Genomic DNA, 16,921 nt, shown 5'->3' with positions numbered 1-16,921 from the left:
TGTATGCCAGCACGAAACATATCCTGGCTGTAACAGAATTACGGTGTGGGCCTTCATCATTTTCTTCGATGGGTCACAGAAAAACCCATGGGCACATCTGCTTGATCAAAATTTTCATAGAGGTTTCACAGGTCTTACACAGACGCACATAATCAGTACAGTTAAGCCTGGGGGGTTATTCCATGAGAGATCGAACATGCCTGTTCAGTCAATATTTTGGTTTTGCCTGGGTTTTTTATATGTTATGTGGGCACATTCAAAGTGCACGGAACCAAAAATTTTATTTCCATGAAACGCTCCTAGCGCGCCAAAAAGTATTTGAAGGTGGCCGTGCGGGTGTCCGGTTTTAGCTCACTGCAATATTTTCTGATTTCACAGCCGCATTTAACGCGAACTATGGTGGAACCTCAATTATCCGTCCCCCGGTTTTGTGATGACCCGCATTTTACAACGAATCGGTTTGGTCCCGGCAAAAACCCACTTAGAAATAATGTACAGTGAACTCCCGTTAAGACGAACTCGGTTAAGACGAATTCTCGCTTATGCCAAACAACACAGGACCGGTTGTTTGGTTCCCCATATACTCAATGCAAAAAAAATTCGCTTAAGATGAACCGCCCAAGTGTATTCTTCTGTTAAGACGAACTCTCGCGGTGCCAGCACGTCGTGCTCGGTCGGGGAGAGTTGTCTGGAGGACAAGTTGACGACGAAATTTCCGTTGACCGGACTGCGGTGGACTTGGACCCCCAAGCCATTGTATTCCCCTCCCGTTCTTCAGTTTCCCAGCTGGAGTACAAAGGAGAACAGAAGAACACAAGAGCTTGGGGCCCCTCCGCCGTGGTCAGCGGGGCAAACGCAAGGGGAGTGGGGAAAAAAAAAAAGAAAGCGACAACAGGAACAAAAATGGTCTGTGCATTACACCACGATTGCGGCGCACTCCCGTCAGAGGGGTCAGGTGCATTGTCATCGCCATCACACAATGGCGGCCGAGCACATGTATTTTGTGGTCAATTCGCGTTGGTTCGCATAGGGCCTGTGTGCGTTGTATCTGTTCCCAGTGAAGTGCAAATTGTGATCAGCCATTTTGATTATGGAAGCGCACGACAAGGGAAGGCTATTTTGCACAGTGAATATAGCTGCATTGTGTCTTTTTCGTGGCGAGGCTTGTGACCGTGAGTAGCCCGATGGGATATCTTCAGCTGCACGTCGATCAGGAAAAGTTACCACGGGCCGAAAACGGCAAAATATCCGGGCCTCGAAGAAAACCTTGCAGACTTTCTTAAGCAACTCAGCGTATAATGACTGTCAAGGCACAGCACGCGACCGAGGCCCATCCAGAAGTGATCTTAGAGCCACAAAAACAGGCTCACAGAAGAAAACGAACTGCCAGGACAATAAATTTTGCGTTCTTTGAAGGAAAGTTGTGCTTCTCTCTCTCTCTTTTTTTGTAATCGTCAACATAGGAGCGTGCTACAGTTTTATCATTAAAATGTGGTAGCAGTATGTACATGAATTTTTTTTATTTTTGAACCCGCGAAATCAGGTGCTCGTACGATTCGTGTAAGTACTCTGCTTGAAGGCATAGTTTTTATCTATATGAGCCAAATAAATGCTTTTTCATGTCTTTTTGCCGCCATTGTAGGCCTACTCCATTCAGTGTTTTCAAGTAACATATTTGGATGCACTTGGCATGTTACCATGTCTCTTTTTAGGGGCACTTCTGATAAGCCGAACTCCTGATAAGACGAACAGATGACCGCGGCCCCTTCGAGTTCGTCTTAACGGGAGTCTACTGTATTTAAAACCTTGGTTATACGACGCAATTTTACGCCGATCCCGCATCTTACGACTTTTCGATTCCGTCCGAGTGAAAACACCACCTTCTTTATTCGAATCGGACGCTGACAAAAATATTCCCGAGGCAAAATAAGAACTTAAGTTACCCTAGATTGTCGGTTAGAAAAGTAGAGTGAGACAGTATGCCTTCTTAGAATGTAAAATTTATTCTCCAGGTAGTTCATGTGCTTCTGTGATCCAGTTTCCCTGGCTCAAGATCGCTTCAGGATACGCCTCGATCGCATGTGTATCCAGGGTCGTTACCTAGACAAGCTCGATCTAGTACACGGAGAAGCTCCAACTGGCCGTAAAGCTCATCTTTGAGATCCGGATATTTCCACGTTTTCAGTCCGTGGAAACTTTCTGGTCGACATACAGCTGATCTGCCTTTTTTTGTGGCACTCGCAGTCACAGGCCTTGAGCACGCAATAGGACGCGACGCAGCTATTTTTACAGTGCAAAATAACTTGTGCTTGACGTAGATGTTCATAAAAACAGCGGGGCATCGCCAGTTGCACTTCACAAGGGAACAAATAAGATGCGCACAGCTCAGTCGCGCACAGAAGCATCCTACGCAAACTCGTGCTCCGTCGCCATTATGTGATGGCGATGACACTGTGTCTGACTCTTCTGACGGGAGGCAGTTGCCGACGCCGTGAGTGATGCCGTGAGGCAGTTGCCGACGCCGTTTCGGTTTCATTTTCACGTGCAGGCACTTTTCAGACTCAATTTGTCGGGAGAAAAATGCGCATTGGATTCGATATCTTACAGTTAATGATAATGACTCGCTCACACCTCATTTAATTAAGTAATGCTGCCATTAGCTGCCATTTTCAAAAATAATTTAATCTTCCATCCTTGGAGAACCTCAGGGCCTTGTCATGGGCTATTGAGGCGGTCTGTTCCCCTTTTTTGGGCAAAGCTGACTGTCACTGCCAAATATTTAGTTTTTTGATTATACGACGCCCAGATTATACAACGGTTTTGCGTGGTCCCCTCAAAGTTGTATTATCGGGGTTCCACTGTATAAAGGTTGTGTCGAAAATATGTTCTGCTGGTTTTAATACACATCACTGTGAATTGCATACATGCTTTTTTTTATGATATCCTCAAAAGGCAAAAAATGTGAAAAAATGGCAAACACGGCCCAAATAAAAAGAAATTGCTACGTTTGATGCACCTTGGTGCCTTTCCTGTTTCTCACAGAAACATCAAAACAGTGTCAAATATAGAAAAGAGCCTGTGCAACATTTCTGCAGAAGATTGTTTTCCTACGAGCAGCGCAAAAGAAGAAATAGTTGAAGAAGCGAGTTTTTTCGAAAATACTTATTTTCAAAAAATAATAAAGAAAACTCCAGTCTCAATTTTAACGACTATTTTTTACTGAAGAGCACTTATGTCCGTGAAAACACGGTCTTAACATCATATGTCCTCATTTGCTTTGTTCACGAGATACAACGGGCCAAAATGATCTTTGCTGTGTGTGCTCACTTCAGTTCGATTGATGGTTGTTATCAGCTTGCATTGTGCGTAAATCTGCAGTTTTAATTACTTTGCTGCAGCAAAACTTTGCTTTGGTGTCTTGTCTAGAAAAATGTATTCCTAGGTATGTGTAAATACGGGCTTGTGAACTCGCGGAAGCATTCTTTATCAACACTGACCGGTGTGCGTCCCAACAACCTTGCCGGTCTCCATGTCAACAAAGCTTCCGGGCCTTGGCTCCAAGTACTGCTCCACAAAAGCCCGGAAATCACGCTTCCCAATGAAGCAGAGACCCATGCTCTGTGCAGGAAGAACAAAATGAAAAACCCTTTAACCCTTTGAGTGCCGAATTTTTCTGATAGTTAGTTAGTTAGGTTGGTTTTAATGGCGCAAGAGTGACTATGGCTATGCTGCACCAGCCACATGGTGAGAGAAAGAGAAAAGAGCGAAACAAAAAAACAGAAGCCAATAAACTGTACTCTAGGCAATGTACACTATGACCATGACTATGAGAATGTGGTCATCTATTACCCTTGTCACACGGGTAGTCTAACCACAGTTAAGCACGACGGCCGTTAAAGGGGTCATGAAGCACCCCTTGGGCTTGTTGAAAAAAACACAACCTGCGGAAAGCTGACACGGCTATGAACTGCTCTGCAAAATATTACAGTCGTGCGCACCACGTAAAGGCCACAAGCGGAGCGCGAAGTTGACGTTTCCTCAGGCGCCCTCTTTTCAAACAGAGGCCGCTTCTCACTCTCGTCGGTGGGCGGGGCGTCTGCATGTGTACGTCGCGGAGACATAGCATGCTTATTGGCCGATAGCCGGATGAGATGCGCTTCTTGCCATGGGGTGCCGCCACTTGCCCGCACCGCACTGCTCAGTCTGCTAACTTTACACGGTAGCCGCACTCGCGCATGCGAATCACAGCGGGAGAGCGATCGCGTTTCATGACGCGCGTTGACGTAACTTCTTACCCCCGTTTCATCCCTCCCTGTCTAGCTTCCAGTGCGCTCGTCGGCACGAGAAAAGAGAGAAAGCGCTGAGAGCGTGCGCCAAACCCCCGTAACTCCGCTGATTCTTGACGGATTCGAGAAATTTTTGCGGCAATCGATTCGGGAGGCAGTAAACTCCAATACTAAGGTCATTAGATCATTACTTGGAAAAGTGGTTCATGACCCCTTTAAGTCTAACGGCTGTTGTACCTTGTCACACGACAACCCTAACCGCAGTTAATCCGCTAACGGCCGTTTTCGTAAACGGAGGTAGGCAACCCCTGTTAGCGCCGTAAACTGACAACATGGCTGCCTCCATGTCGGACGCGAGCAGCTCGGCTCCCAGCGAAATATCAAGCCAAAAGCGTGTCAACTGGACCGTTGCGACGATGGAGGCGTCGATACGCATTTGGGAAGATAAATTACCGGCTTTGAGGTACCAGTTTGTCCGTGCTGCAAAAATATCGTGTGCATTTCACGAGATTGATACACAGCAGCGTTCGTTCATTGAACAGGGCTTCACGCTATTTGATAGACGCGCATCAAAACACGCTGCTGACGCGTCCATAATCGAGCGTGAAGCCCTGTACAAGGCGGTGTAATAGCGGTGTTGCACGAACGCAGCCATGTATGAACTAAAGAACGCTTGGAAGCGCTGCAAACGTGTGACAGCGCCTCTGTCTGGTTTACGGTAACTGTGGTTACGTCCGTTAACTGCAGTTGGGGATAACAGCGGTTAAGCTTACCCGTGTGACAAGGGTATATGACATATGGGGTAAAATGAATAGTGCAGTGTGGCTGTAGAAAGGCCTACATTATCACTCGCTGTACAGACGCGTAAAATGTACATATACATTGAAGTTATGTGCATGATATGCGGGGTGGTCAATGGGTATGTATTCTGCGCGAGATGATCATATTAAAACCGTAGAGATATGTACATAGCACTGCTGCCTTGCCCGTGTCCTTGTTTCCAAGAGCCAGGAGGCAAGTGCTTTATTTTAAAACAACCGCCGCAGCAACAGCCTCTTTAAAGAGGCCGTGCTACAGGTTGCAAAAGTTTAAAAAGCTCCCAGCACTATATGTGGCATAGAGTGTAGTGCTTAAAGCTTATTTAATCAGCCTGTTTCATCTAAGAAGCTCAGTGGTATTAAAGGTTCTTCACCTAAAAGTAAGGATGAATGTAATGGTATGTGTTACTTATAAAGCAGATGGAAGTATTTTTGTCTTTGAGTTTCCATATCTGGACAGGTTGTTAAGATGTGTAATACTGTTAATTGTTCATGACATTTATTGCATGTTGGTGGGTCCTCATCTGCCAAAGGACAGTTATGTGTAATATGTGTGTGACCTATTCGAAGTTGACATAGGACAACTTCGATGAACCTTTTTTGATGGTAACATGCTTTCCATTCACCAAGTACAGGGTTGATGAGTTGAATTTCGTTGTTTATATTTGATTCCCATTCGCTTTGCCATCTGAGTGTTAATGATCTACGAAGTGCTTTAATTACATCCGTTAGAGGGACATTTATGTTAGAAATATTGAGATGTTGTGCTGCTGCTGCATGCTGATCTGCCCTTTCATTTCCTGGGATCCCGACGTGGCTAGGGACCCAGCAGAAACGTATACAGTAGAAGCCCGCTGATACGTTTTTGAAGGGACCGTAGGAAATACAGTCGCCGACCGTTTATTCGGACGCCGAAAATTCGGACATGCTCGTTTATACGGACACCTTCGCGGCACCGCCACTCGTCCCATTGAAGTAATGTAAACTCACGACCGAAAATTCGGACGCCCCACAGCCCGCCGTTCCATTTTTCGGACTCCGACTGGCACTGGCTATAACTGGAGATCGTGCCAGTGTCAAAAATCCAGGCAGAAGTTACGGATCTCGAAGGCTATGTTTGTTGGCTACACGTAACGGTTGCCTTTTCGCTTTAGCCAGTCACGTATCCATTGAACGGCTACCACGGCCAAACAGCAGGCCAAGCCAAGCCAAGCTCGGAATCTGCTCTGTGCGGCGTTTGAGGCGAATGACAGCGCGTACGAGTACGACGCGGATCCTCATTCGGACGAAGAGAGTACGACAACAGATTACAGAAGCGCTGCAACATCAACTAGACCAACATCGTTTCCTTTTGGCGTGTGAGGGTTTGCGTTCTCATGTTTCTGTGGCTAGGCCTGATCTGCATCCCGAGCTTTGTGTCCTGCTCATGCGAGGCCTGATCTGCTGAAATTGCTCCGACGCTGCCCGTTCCATGTGCGCCGTCGGAACTAAAGAAATGCGGCAACTACAAGGCCCTGACGATGGCGAAAAAAAGCGGCGATTATTCACCAGGTGGAAGTTGCTTGGGAGTTTTCGCCGAGTTGGGCGATGAGATCCGTCAGCTACTCGAACCAGTGCATGTGGACAGTGACTGCCGTGATGACGCACCTCCCACACCACAGCCATCAAATGCGGATTTAGCGTAGGCTGTTGCAGTGCTATTGACGACCCGCAGGGGTGGCCAAACATTGGCTGAAATACAGGCCGACTTGGTCGCGCGTAAGCGTACATGTGTACAGACGCGCACTAACAAGTTTTTTCCGGCCGCTGGGCCAATAAAAGTGCTTTTTTCTGGTGAATCCTTTTTTTCGGACTCACGATTATTCGGACTTTTCAGCGGTTCCCGCCGAGTCCGAATAAACGGTCGGCGACTGTAAATGTAAGAGAGGGGAAATGCAAGAGCTGAAAAAGAAAAAACGACAAAATATTTAGTGGTACAGAATTTTATTTCAATGCTTATGTCACGATTATCTCGGGGGTGCTTGCAATAATGTATCGGGAGAAAGTGAGACGAGCACAGGAGACCGTGGTAGGACGGCAAAACAAAGTTTATAATGCGCAAAAAGATAACATGAAAAGGCGTTAAGTACACTGAATAATTCAAACCAAACCCTATTTACATTTTCCAAAAATCTCAGTGCATGCTTAGAACGGCAACTAGCTAAACAATGTGTTCTAGCTAGGCTTAGCCCAGTCTCATCAATTCAGTCTGGCCACTATGGACCTTGCAGCAATAGACTGTTCTTACATTACGCCGCGACGACTCGATGTTCCCGTTGCGTGAATCTCTCGTCGAAACCATCGCCGACGTCCTCAGTAGTCCTCCGAGTTCATCATCGGTTGCCTTCGTCCAGCCTGCTGCTTGCTCTCGTCGCGTGCGTCCCCAGTAGTCTTCTCCGGCCTCGGTCCGTCGAGGTTAGGCCTAACTGGGCCTTGGTCCCTTGCTTCAGGACTCCACAGGTGACGGGCGCCTCCTTGACTGCACTGTGGTCTGCAGCCGTCCTGCCGAGAAGAGAAGGGCTGCTGGCGATCCCGGAACTGCCGTAATGAGGGGCGATGGGTCCAGGCAGCCTCGCTTGGAGCCTTCCAAGGTCGACGGCCACTCCCCGGGCCTTGCGTGCCACCACCTCCAGAACCGAGTACCAGCCACCTTCGCCGCGGATGCGACGCTTGCTCCTTCCTCGATCTTCTCCGTCCGGCGCCCCACAGCACAGTGCCACAATCATCCTTCATCGTTCCCCATCACGGCTCGGGTCGCATGCCACGAGCCCCTATCTAGCCAATCCTCTGCGTCGACGTGGCTGGTGCGCGTGCCATTGGGTGACTTTGCTTCTCGCGCACCGTCGCCGCGCTTCCACGTTTGGCACGTGCCTCGTGCCCCTCCTTTACTCCCATTACAGCTTACGAGCAGCACGAAAATCGGCGCGCTCAGCCACGATCTAGTCGACGGATAGAAACGCGGAGCTGAGGACGGCCTCATCCACAGAAATGTAATCAACGTATGTGATTTTTTTAACACCAACAGCTGTAGGCATGAAAGAACTAAGCACACGCAATCACGACCAGCGCGGCGAGTCCGACCGCGAACCGCGCGCACGACCATGCGAGCTCCAACCAGCTCTAACTCCTCCCATCCTCCAACAAATAACGATGATGATGAGTCTACGCCAACGCGATGGCAGAAGTGAATGCCAATCTCAAAGGCCTTGCTTTAGCAAGCAATTACGTCATAAACGCCATGTTTGTACAATACAAATCTCAAAGGCTATGCTTTTGTCAATAGTAAATGCCAATCTCGAAGGCCTTGCTTTCGTTTGCAATTACGTCATAGACGCCATCTTTGCAATAGGAATCTCGAAGGCGATGCATTTGTTTGCATCAATTGAAAGATCCTGTTGCTTGCACCTCTCATGCGGCTAATGTTACAGTCAAACCAGGCCAAGCTGCGTGAAAATGCACCAATGACCGCTCTCTTCTGTAGTCACTCGGTCGGCTCCGAGCGCACTTCGCGACGTATCATACGGGAACGGTCCGACAGTTACGACGTAACAGCGGGGTTCCCAATACATTGTATCCTATGGGAGCTATGCCGGGGCCGGCGGAAAACGACGTAACAGCCGGGAAAACGCAGCAGTGAGGAACGTAACAGCGGGGTTTTACTGTAGGCTGACCTTTACTTAGGTGTGAAAGTGTGTTTAAAATATTGCCAATAATGGGCTCATACTGAGACAGTGGATTCAAAGCCTTCACAGCACTTAGAGAATCTGTGTATATTACTGCTTTCTTGTATCTGGCATTTACAATCCTTTGAAGTGCCATCCACAAAGCATAACATTCAGCCGTGTAGACCGAGACAAACTGCGGTAGTCTAATCGTACGCTCCCACGTACTTTAGACAATGCTACTTCCAACATACGTACAGTCGAACCCACTTATAACGATCCTACATATAACGATCTATCGGTTATAACGACCATGTTTGGGTGCACTTACGATTTTTCTATACTAACCATTGAAGCTGCATCCAGATATAGCGAACATTTTTCAAAGCCTCCTACTTTTACAACGAACACTTCAGTCACGGTCGCGGTAAAAATATGGCGCATATGAAGCGAAAAAAAGTTAAAACATGCCTTCTAAAGCGTGACAGGGGCGCGCGCTCACGCGTTCCCCGCTCCAGTTTACTCGCGACTAAGATAACTCTGATCGGCGAGCACCGCACGCAGATTTCGGACGCTGCGAGCGACGTCGCTCACTTTCCAGGCGTTTCTTCAGTGGTAGAATGGCAGTGCGGAAAAAAAAAATAGTAGGCAGCATGAAGCCTTGCGGTCAGCTTTCACACAGTAACCCTTCCTGACGCCGTTCTCTGTAGCTACGACCGCCTGTGATGAACCATTTATGCCTTGGAACGCAAGAAGGCATAAATGCAAGAAGTGATAACCGCGATAACTTTCCATCGCAAAAAGATTCACTGCGTCCCTAAACTCGTTAACGCCACAATGTGCCGCGAAAAGTCGTCCGTCTTTTCGGTAACGGCAGAGACCAGTCGATCGGTGATTACGACTTCCGCACGATTGTGGCGATGCCATCGCGGATAAGCATAGGAAAAGAACGAAGGCGAGGTGGCGGCTGTCGATGAACGTGCCATTATGCCTTATAGCCGACAACCTTATCACAGTCATCTGTAGGTATCTGTTCGGCTGCGCGCGTGGCGTACGCCGTACACTGCGCATTGACGGCGGTACGAGCGCGCCATGCTGCCGTTCGCAAGTTCGCCGCCGCCGCGTGGTGCGAGACCGCTTTAAAGTGCGCGTCGCTTTGTAGAAACGAAAATAGCTCGCTGTTGTTGAGCGGCGCGGGCAACGAGAAACATCGATGCACTGACAGAGAGCGTATACTGCGTGTTTGACTAGGTGACAACTGAAGTACGCCGTGCATCGTCATGCAGGGCCGCGAGAGCATCGCGGAGACGTAGAGTGCGCGTTGCTTGGAAAATGCTTGTTTTCGCCGCGTTGAACGAAGAGGCTAGTCGCCGCACCAGTGCACGGTCCGGAGTGAAGCAAGCACGGAGAACGTACAAACGCGCGCATACGGCATACAGCAAGCGGCCCGGCAGTGACTCCGCGACCCGAGTAGGCGACGCACTGCATGCAACTAGCCAGGGATGATCGGCTCCACGTCGCGGTACCGTGCTTCGGTGAAACGGTGTCAGCTCATTGAAAAGGCGATTAATTCACTCGTGAGCACGCAGCAGGCGTCGCTTCACGACGCGAAAAGGCTTAGCTTGTCACCGAAGGGGTTGTTAGCACTTTAATAAAAGTGCACAAAGAAAAAAAAAACGGCTTGGCCGCTAAGTGCACGTTTTTAAGGGCGAGTCCATATACAACGAACTACTGATAAAACGACCACTTTTGGCGACACTTTCGAGTTCGTTATAAACGGGTTCGATTGTATTTGTTTTGGAACCATCTGTATAGAATTCTTTATAATTGTTATAAGTTTCCTGCACCATGCGAAATTCCTGTAGAATATGTTCACGTAGTGTATTATTTTTCTTTAAATGTGCCAGCGATAGATCGACCAATTTCGTGAACTCATTCCACGGAGCTAGTCTGGATGACCTTGGCATGACAGTGAGTGCTTCAGTGGGGGCATTGCACTCACCGACATTTTCTTCAAATCTGAGCATCAGCAGTTTGATGACATTTGGCTTGTTTGCATAGTGTAAGCGTTGTGATGATGCTATGTCGCAGTGTGTGATGATGTTATGACATATGTGGTTTGGCAGGGAATAAATTCTGAGAACGTACGCAAACATAAGTTGCGTTCTTCTCTGTTCTAGGGATGGCTCGTTACATTCCGCATACAGGCTGAGAATTGGCGAAGTTCTGTAGGCACCTGTTGCTAAGCGTAGCTCTTTATTATAGAGAGGATCTAGTCGTTGAAGGTACGAGTGTCTGGCAGAGCCATATACTGTGCTACCTTAGTCTAATATACTACGTACCAGAGAGCGGTAGATCTGCAGCAGACACTTACGGTCAGAGCCCCAACGCTTGCAGGACAGAACTTTCAGAACATTGAGTGCATTGTTTGTTTTAATTTTCAGGCAGTTGATGTGAGCAAGGAAGTTCAATTTTTTTTATCAAATACGATGCCTAAAATCTTGTGTACATGTTTCACCGGCAATACTGCTTCATTTAATTTCAGGATGGTGTCCGGTTGTAAGCCTCTATTTTGGGAGAAAACAACAGCAACAGTTTTTTGCGAGGAAAACCGGAACCTGCTTTCAGATGCCCATTTGTTGAGTTTGTTTAATTAAAGCAATTTGAATTTGACATTCACAGGATGCCATATTCGATGCACGGCACACGATCTGAAGATCATCCACGCAAAGTGAGTGCATTAGTGCGGTAGGTACAACCCTGTTAACAGAGTTCATCTTGACTACAAACAGCGTTGTGCTTAGAACACAGCCCTGAGGCACACCGTTTCCTTGAATGAACACACGCGATCGCACCGTGCCAAGGCGCACTTGAAATGTTTGGTTCGACAAGAAACCTGAGAGACAGTTCAGCATTTTGCCTCGAATCCCCAACTCTGCCAAGTCCCTCAAAGTTCCTAATCTCCATGTCGTGTCATATGCTTTTTCGAGGTCGAAAAAGACAGCTAAGCAGTCTTGTTTGTGCAGGAACGCATTGCGTACTTCATTTTCTAATTGGACCAGGCGGTCAATTGTTGAACAACTTTTCTTGCACCCGCACTGATGGCTATCCAACAAGTTCTCTGTTTCAAGGATATATGATAGTCTGATATTTATAATGGTTTCATACGATTTTGCAAGGCAGCTTGTGAGCGCAATCAGTCTAGTTACTCGCTAATGTGGGCTGTTTTCCGGCTTTCACAAATGAGACTATGATTGCTTTCTTCCATTCATTTGGCATTTCACCTGTTTCCCAGATTATGTTGAAAAAACGAAGCAGGGCCTCTACTGGTTTCGGGGACAAGTGAGCGAGCATCGCATTATGTATTCTATCAGGACCAGGTGCTGTACTTTTGCCTGCAGTGAGCACCCTATTGATTTCAAGAAGCATTAATGGGTTGTTGTATAATTTGTCAGGACCTCCTGTAATTGGAAGCTTTTGTTTTTCAGCCAATTCTTTATATTTTAGGAAAGCTGCCGAATAATTCGCTGAGCTGGATATTGAGTGGAAGTGTTGGCCCAATATGTCTGCTTGTTCCTGTAAGTTTGTTTGGCTGCCAGCTGTTCAGAGAATAGGAACTGTGTAGGAGGTGTAATCACCCCTAAACTTACGCACCTGATCCCACATTCTCTTGGACGTTACTGAACTATTGATGGAGGAGATGTAATTTTTCCAAGATACCTTTTCTGCTTGCCTGCGTACATATCTTGCTTTTGTTCGTGCTTTTTCAAATATGAGAAGATTTTCTTGCGTGGGATACCTGCGGAAGATACCCCATGCTTTGTTTTGTAATTTTTCAACTTGTTTACTACCGCTATTCCACCAGGGTTTTACCGCATTTACTCAAATTTAGGCCGGCCCCGATTCTAAGCCGACCCCCGAAATTCGCAAGGCCAGAAAAGCCTTGCGAATTTCGTGCGAAATCATTGTAACTCGAATCTAAGCCGACCCCCCCCCCCCACTTTCGCACATCGTTTTTTCGAAAAAAGCATCGGCTTAGATTCGAATAAATATGGCAGTTTTTTACAAAAGATGCTAGAAGATTGTGGGATAGCCTCCGCTGCTGCTGCTAGTATGCACGCAGTGATCCTGTCATTCAATTTATCTACACTTAGCCCCTCAATTATCTCTGTTTCAAGAGACCAGTTTGCAGACTCAAGCTTCTAGCGCGGTGGTCTACAGGGGATCATGGGAAATGGAGACAAGCTGTACAATGGCAGGCATGTGGTCACTACCATAAGGATTATCAATGACCCTCCAGCTAAAATCGGTAACTATAGATGGAGAACACAGCACTAAATCCAAGCAGCTCATAGCTCCAGTACTTGGGGAGCAGTATGTGGCTGTGCCAGTGTTTAGAAGACATACATCACTCGCAAATATAAAATCTTGGATTATTTGTCCTCGAGCATCCGTCGCAGTGCTTCCCCACAATGTGTCATGGGCAACAAAATCCCCTGTGATAATAAAAGGTTCCGGCAGCTGGTTTAAAATCAACTCCAAACGTCTTACAGTGAATGGTGTTGTTGGTGAAATGTAGACGGAACAAATTGTGACAGTTTTATGTGCTAAGATTGTAACAGCTACAGCTTCTATGTGGCTGTTAACAGTTACTCGTCTTGTAGCAACAACTGCCTTGGACGCAACACGACCGTGCGTGGACTTTCAGAAGGCTTCAATCGTCGAAGCCAAGTAAAAGTGTTCCATTCTGGCTGCGACTCGAGTGCGAGGCCCAAGTGGCCAGACTGCAGTTAGGGCACCAGACCTTGACCCTAGTTACTACGTTGCGAGAGCTTGAAACTTTATTGTTATTTTATTTTTTGGAAATTTATTTAGAATGTTTCGTGTAAAGTTTTTACTGTTGCTTTTACTGAGTGTTGATTTTTTCTCCTTTTTCTTGGTTGTAATTATAAATATGTGTGCTGTGCCTCCCAGCGTCCTCTCAATCTATCTCCAAATGCACACCCCCAAGATTTGTGACAACCTGCCACAACGACAAACAGTCGAGTGCAATGTGAACAAGCGTCTCTCGTATCTTCAACCGTGCCTCCATGACTAGCTCCGGCTGCGCGCTCTTGCCTGAGGTGATTATCGAGGCCAAGCTTCAACAGTGCTGCTGTTGCAGGCAACGCGGCATACCGAAGGTAACGTCACTGCGTTAGCTCCGTGTCTCAAGACACCCCGCATACGCCACTGCTGTTTTTTGCCAAAAAATACTAGTATTTGCATTCACTTTTGAGAACTTTTGCATCAATTTTTTAATTCAGCAAGGCACAAATTGTGATTACAGCATAGACCGCTTATAACGTAAGTCGCCGGAGTCGCGAATATCCGCACTATAAACAATACCGCACTATAACCAAAACAACATTTTTGAAAGGTTGCACATGTGCCAAAATGACCAACAGGCAGGCGCGCGATTCCGACTATCGGGGCATGCGACTGGGACGTAAGTTTGCATCTGCTTACAGTTGAAAATGTTGAACGGTTAGCGTCCGCGGACCTGCCATGCAGACGTAACGAACACAGAATAAATGCGCCGTCACGGGAAGTCGCCGCGGTAACATACTGCGCGTGCGTGATGTCGAAAACGGTGGCAACCACAAACCACCACTCGAGTGTTTCACACGCACGCCCGCGTTTTCGTTAGCGATGTAAGTCACCCATTCTAAATGCAACAACTGCAAAATGTTTCATTTACTCGGCACCAAACCGCATATTCTGTAGTCCGCGGTCACCGACATGGCAGCTAGCGCTTGTTAGGCCTAGCATGCGTGTTGCAACTTGGCACGCCGTCGTGAGAAGCTTGCCCTAGACAACACAGAGATTGGGCGTAGAAGAGATCGCACTTGCGAGCTAAACCGAGGGCATCACGCGTGAAACGAAGTTTCAGTTCGCGGTCGGGAGAACAGCCGCAGCAACTATCCTGAAAAAGTCTTTCAAGCTTGTAAGTCCGCCTGCTGGTGGCAAAGGCGAAAGCTCAGTTGTATCGACGTGGGCGCCTAAGACGCCACGTCGAAGGAACGCCGGGTGCACGCCGGAACGGCGGCCCCGAAGCAGACGAAAGGCACGCAGCAGAGTGCCGAGCAGAAGACCGAACGCTGTTTAATATGTACAGTGAAATATATACAATTGAAGTGTGCCCCCTGGGGGCAGGAGAACCGGTTCCGAAAACGGAACCGAAACCACAACACCACATCAGTCGTGTCTCAAAGCATTGTTACTTGCGGTGGAATCGAGGTTGCACGCGCGATATCTGCGCTCTACGATGAAGCAACTATTTTCCCAATGGAGACAAACAGCAGTAACGCGCTCTTGATGCGTACGCGGGCACCCGTACGTAGCGGAGCGCGCATGTTAAGCAGCCGAAGTAAAGGGGGCAAAGGCTTCTCCATGAGCCATGCAAGCGCTCCCCCTCCTCACACCACGCACCCGCGCCGGGCTGCTGCCTCCCATCTCCCCGCTCCTTGTTCGTTCGTTCTGCGTCCCCTCCTCCTTCATAACGCCGTCGCCGCTCTCTCCCCCGCCGATGCATCTCCGCTGAGAAGCACGCTCGCTCCCTCGCATCTCTGAGAACGTTCCGGCAGCTGCATTATAACCGGTCTTTCATCTCAGGGGACTGCACAATAAGCGGTATGCGTATACATGGAGTTCTATGGGAGGGTAAACGGGAGTCAGAAAAAACCGCATTATAGCCGGTACTGCACTGTAAGCGGTTATGTTATAAGTGGTTGGAGCCATCCTTTTTAAGGGGAGACGCGGGTCTTGGAACGGTCAAAAATGGTCAAAAAATCTATTTTTCGCAAAGCTTATTTTCGAGGCGTTTGTACTTCTGAGCACCTACTCTCAAATTGCTAACGCTAAATTCGGTCGGGAAACGCAATAAAATCGGCTTTCAAAGCACCCTGGCAGCACTAAAATGTCCCGAAAAGGACGAAATTTGTTCGAACTTCCTGTGCGCGCCATGAGCGTTGCAGCGGGCCGAGCACCGCCATCTTGGGCTAGATTTGAAGCTGTTTTCTTTGTGCACATATTGCGCCATCTCAAAATGGCGTCGCTCAAGCAGAACAGCCGCCGTCGCGGGTTTTCTGAAGGTCGTTTCCAGGCCACTCATTGGCTCTCACGCGGCGCGCTTTTCAAGCGCGCCTTTCCAAGTCTCCCATTGGCTGGCGCGACCGACACGTCATTTTTTTTTCTTTGTGTTGGGTTCTCCGCCGTGGCTGTCCGTTTGTGTGCGCCTGCTTTTGCGATCGTGCGTGTTTCTCGACGCACCGTGTTTCCACTTTGTGCCGGTAGTTTTTCCACGCGATCGAGATGCCTGGAGACTCGTCTGAAACCATCGACGCAACGAGCTTTTGGAAGCCGTAAAAAACGGGCTTGGAACAAGAAGGCGCCAACTACAAGTGCACCGTCGGCAGCGGAGTTGGAGTCGCGGCCGGACCCTTTGGATCTGCCGGGAACTTCAACTGACGACACCGTGGGACCAAGTTCGACTAGCGAAACACTTCGGGTTGATGCCGCGTACTACTCAACGGCAGAGCAGGCGCAGCGAGTTGAGAGATCGGCGCAAACGAAGACCGTTCTGTCTGGAAAGTCTGCTACTCAGCGCAAGTTCGACCTTCGTGGAGTCAGCGCGGAGCGCCAGACCGGTGATGCCGGGACCGATTTTTTGCTCGTCGATATGAAAGTTTTGAATAACTTTTTTGCACAAGCGAAGTGCAACAAATGTGACGCAAAAAGTCTCAGCGTGAGCGTGAGGAAGGCAACGGACAAGGAGTACGGCCTTGCGGTAAAGCTTATTTTTTCTTGCAGCAGTTGCGATTTCGCAGCACCGTGCCAGCAGTTGTGAGAGCCTGCTGGCACGGTGCTGTGAAGGGAAGACCCAGAACGCGAGTGAGAGTCTTCATTCAGTCATCTGGACCCAAACTTCAAAGAATGGGAACGCTTCGCTGGAAAGTGTGAAGCGAGCTGCCGCTGAGGCTGTTGCCATCTACAACCAAGGAAGAAGGGCAACCAACGAGTCCATTGCTGCAAGTTTGGGCTATGTTGCTGGGGATTGCCTTGTTCGACGAAGCCT

General features: G+C 48.2%; 1 protein-coding gene across 1 annotated transcript in view; it reads right to left on the bottom strand.

Moving 5' to 3' along the window:
• The window catches only part of LOC119372600 (mitochondrial tRNA-specific 2-thiouridylase 1), a 72,681-nt gene that overhangs the window by 32,008 nt on the left and 23,752 nt on the right, over nt 1-16,921 (bottom strand). The window contains exon 5 of the mRNA XM_037643080.2: nt 3,498-3,618. Coding sequence (XP_037499008.1) covers nt 3,498-3,618 — 121 coding nt within the window. The remainder of the gene's footprint in view (nt 1-3,497; nt 3,619-16,921) is intronic.

Source organism: Rhipicephalus sanguineus, chromosome 10 (genome assembly GCF_013339695.2).
Source record: "Rhipicephalus sanguineus isolate Rsan-2018 chromosome 10, BIME_Rsan_1.4, whole genome shotgun sequence".
In the NCBI taxonomy this organism is placed as follows: Eukaryota; Metazoa; Arthropoda; class Arachnida; order Ixodida; family Ixodidae; genus Rhipicephalus; species Rhipicephalus sanguineus.
This window is presented reverse-complemented; position numbering and strand designations above follow the sequence as displayed.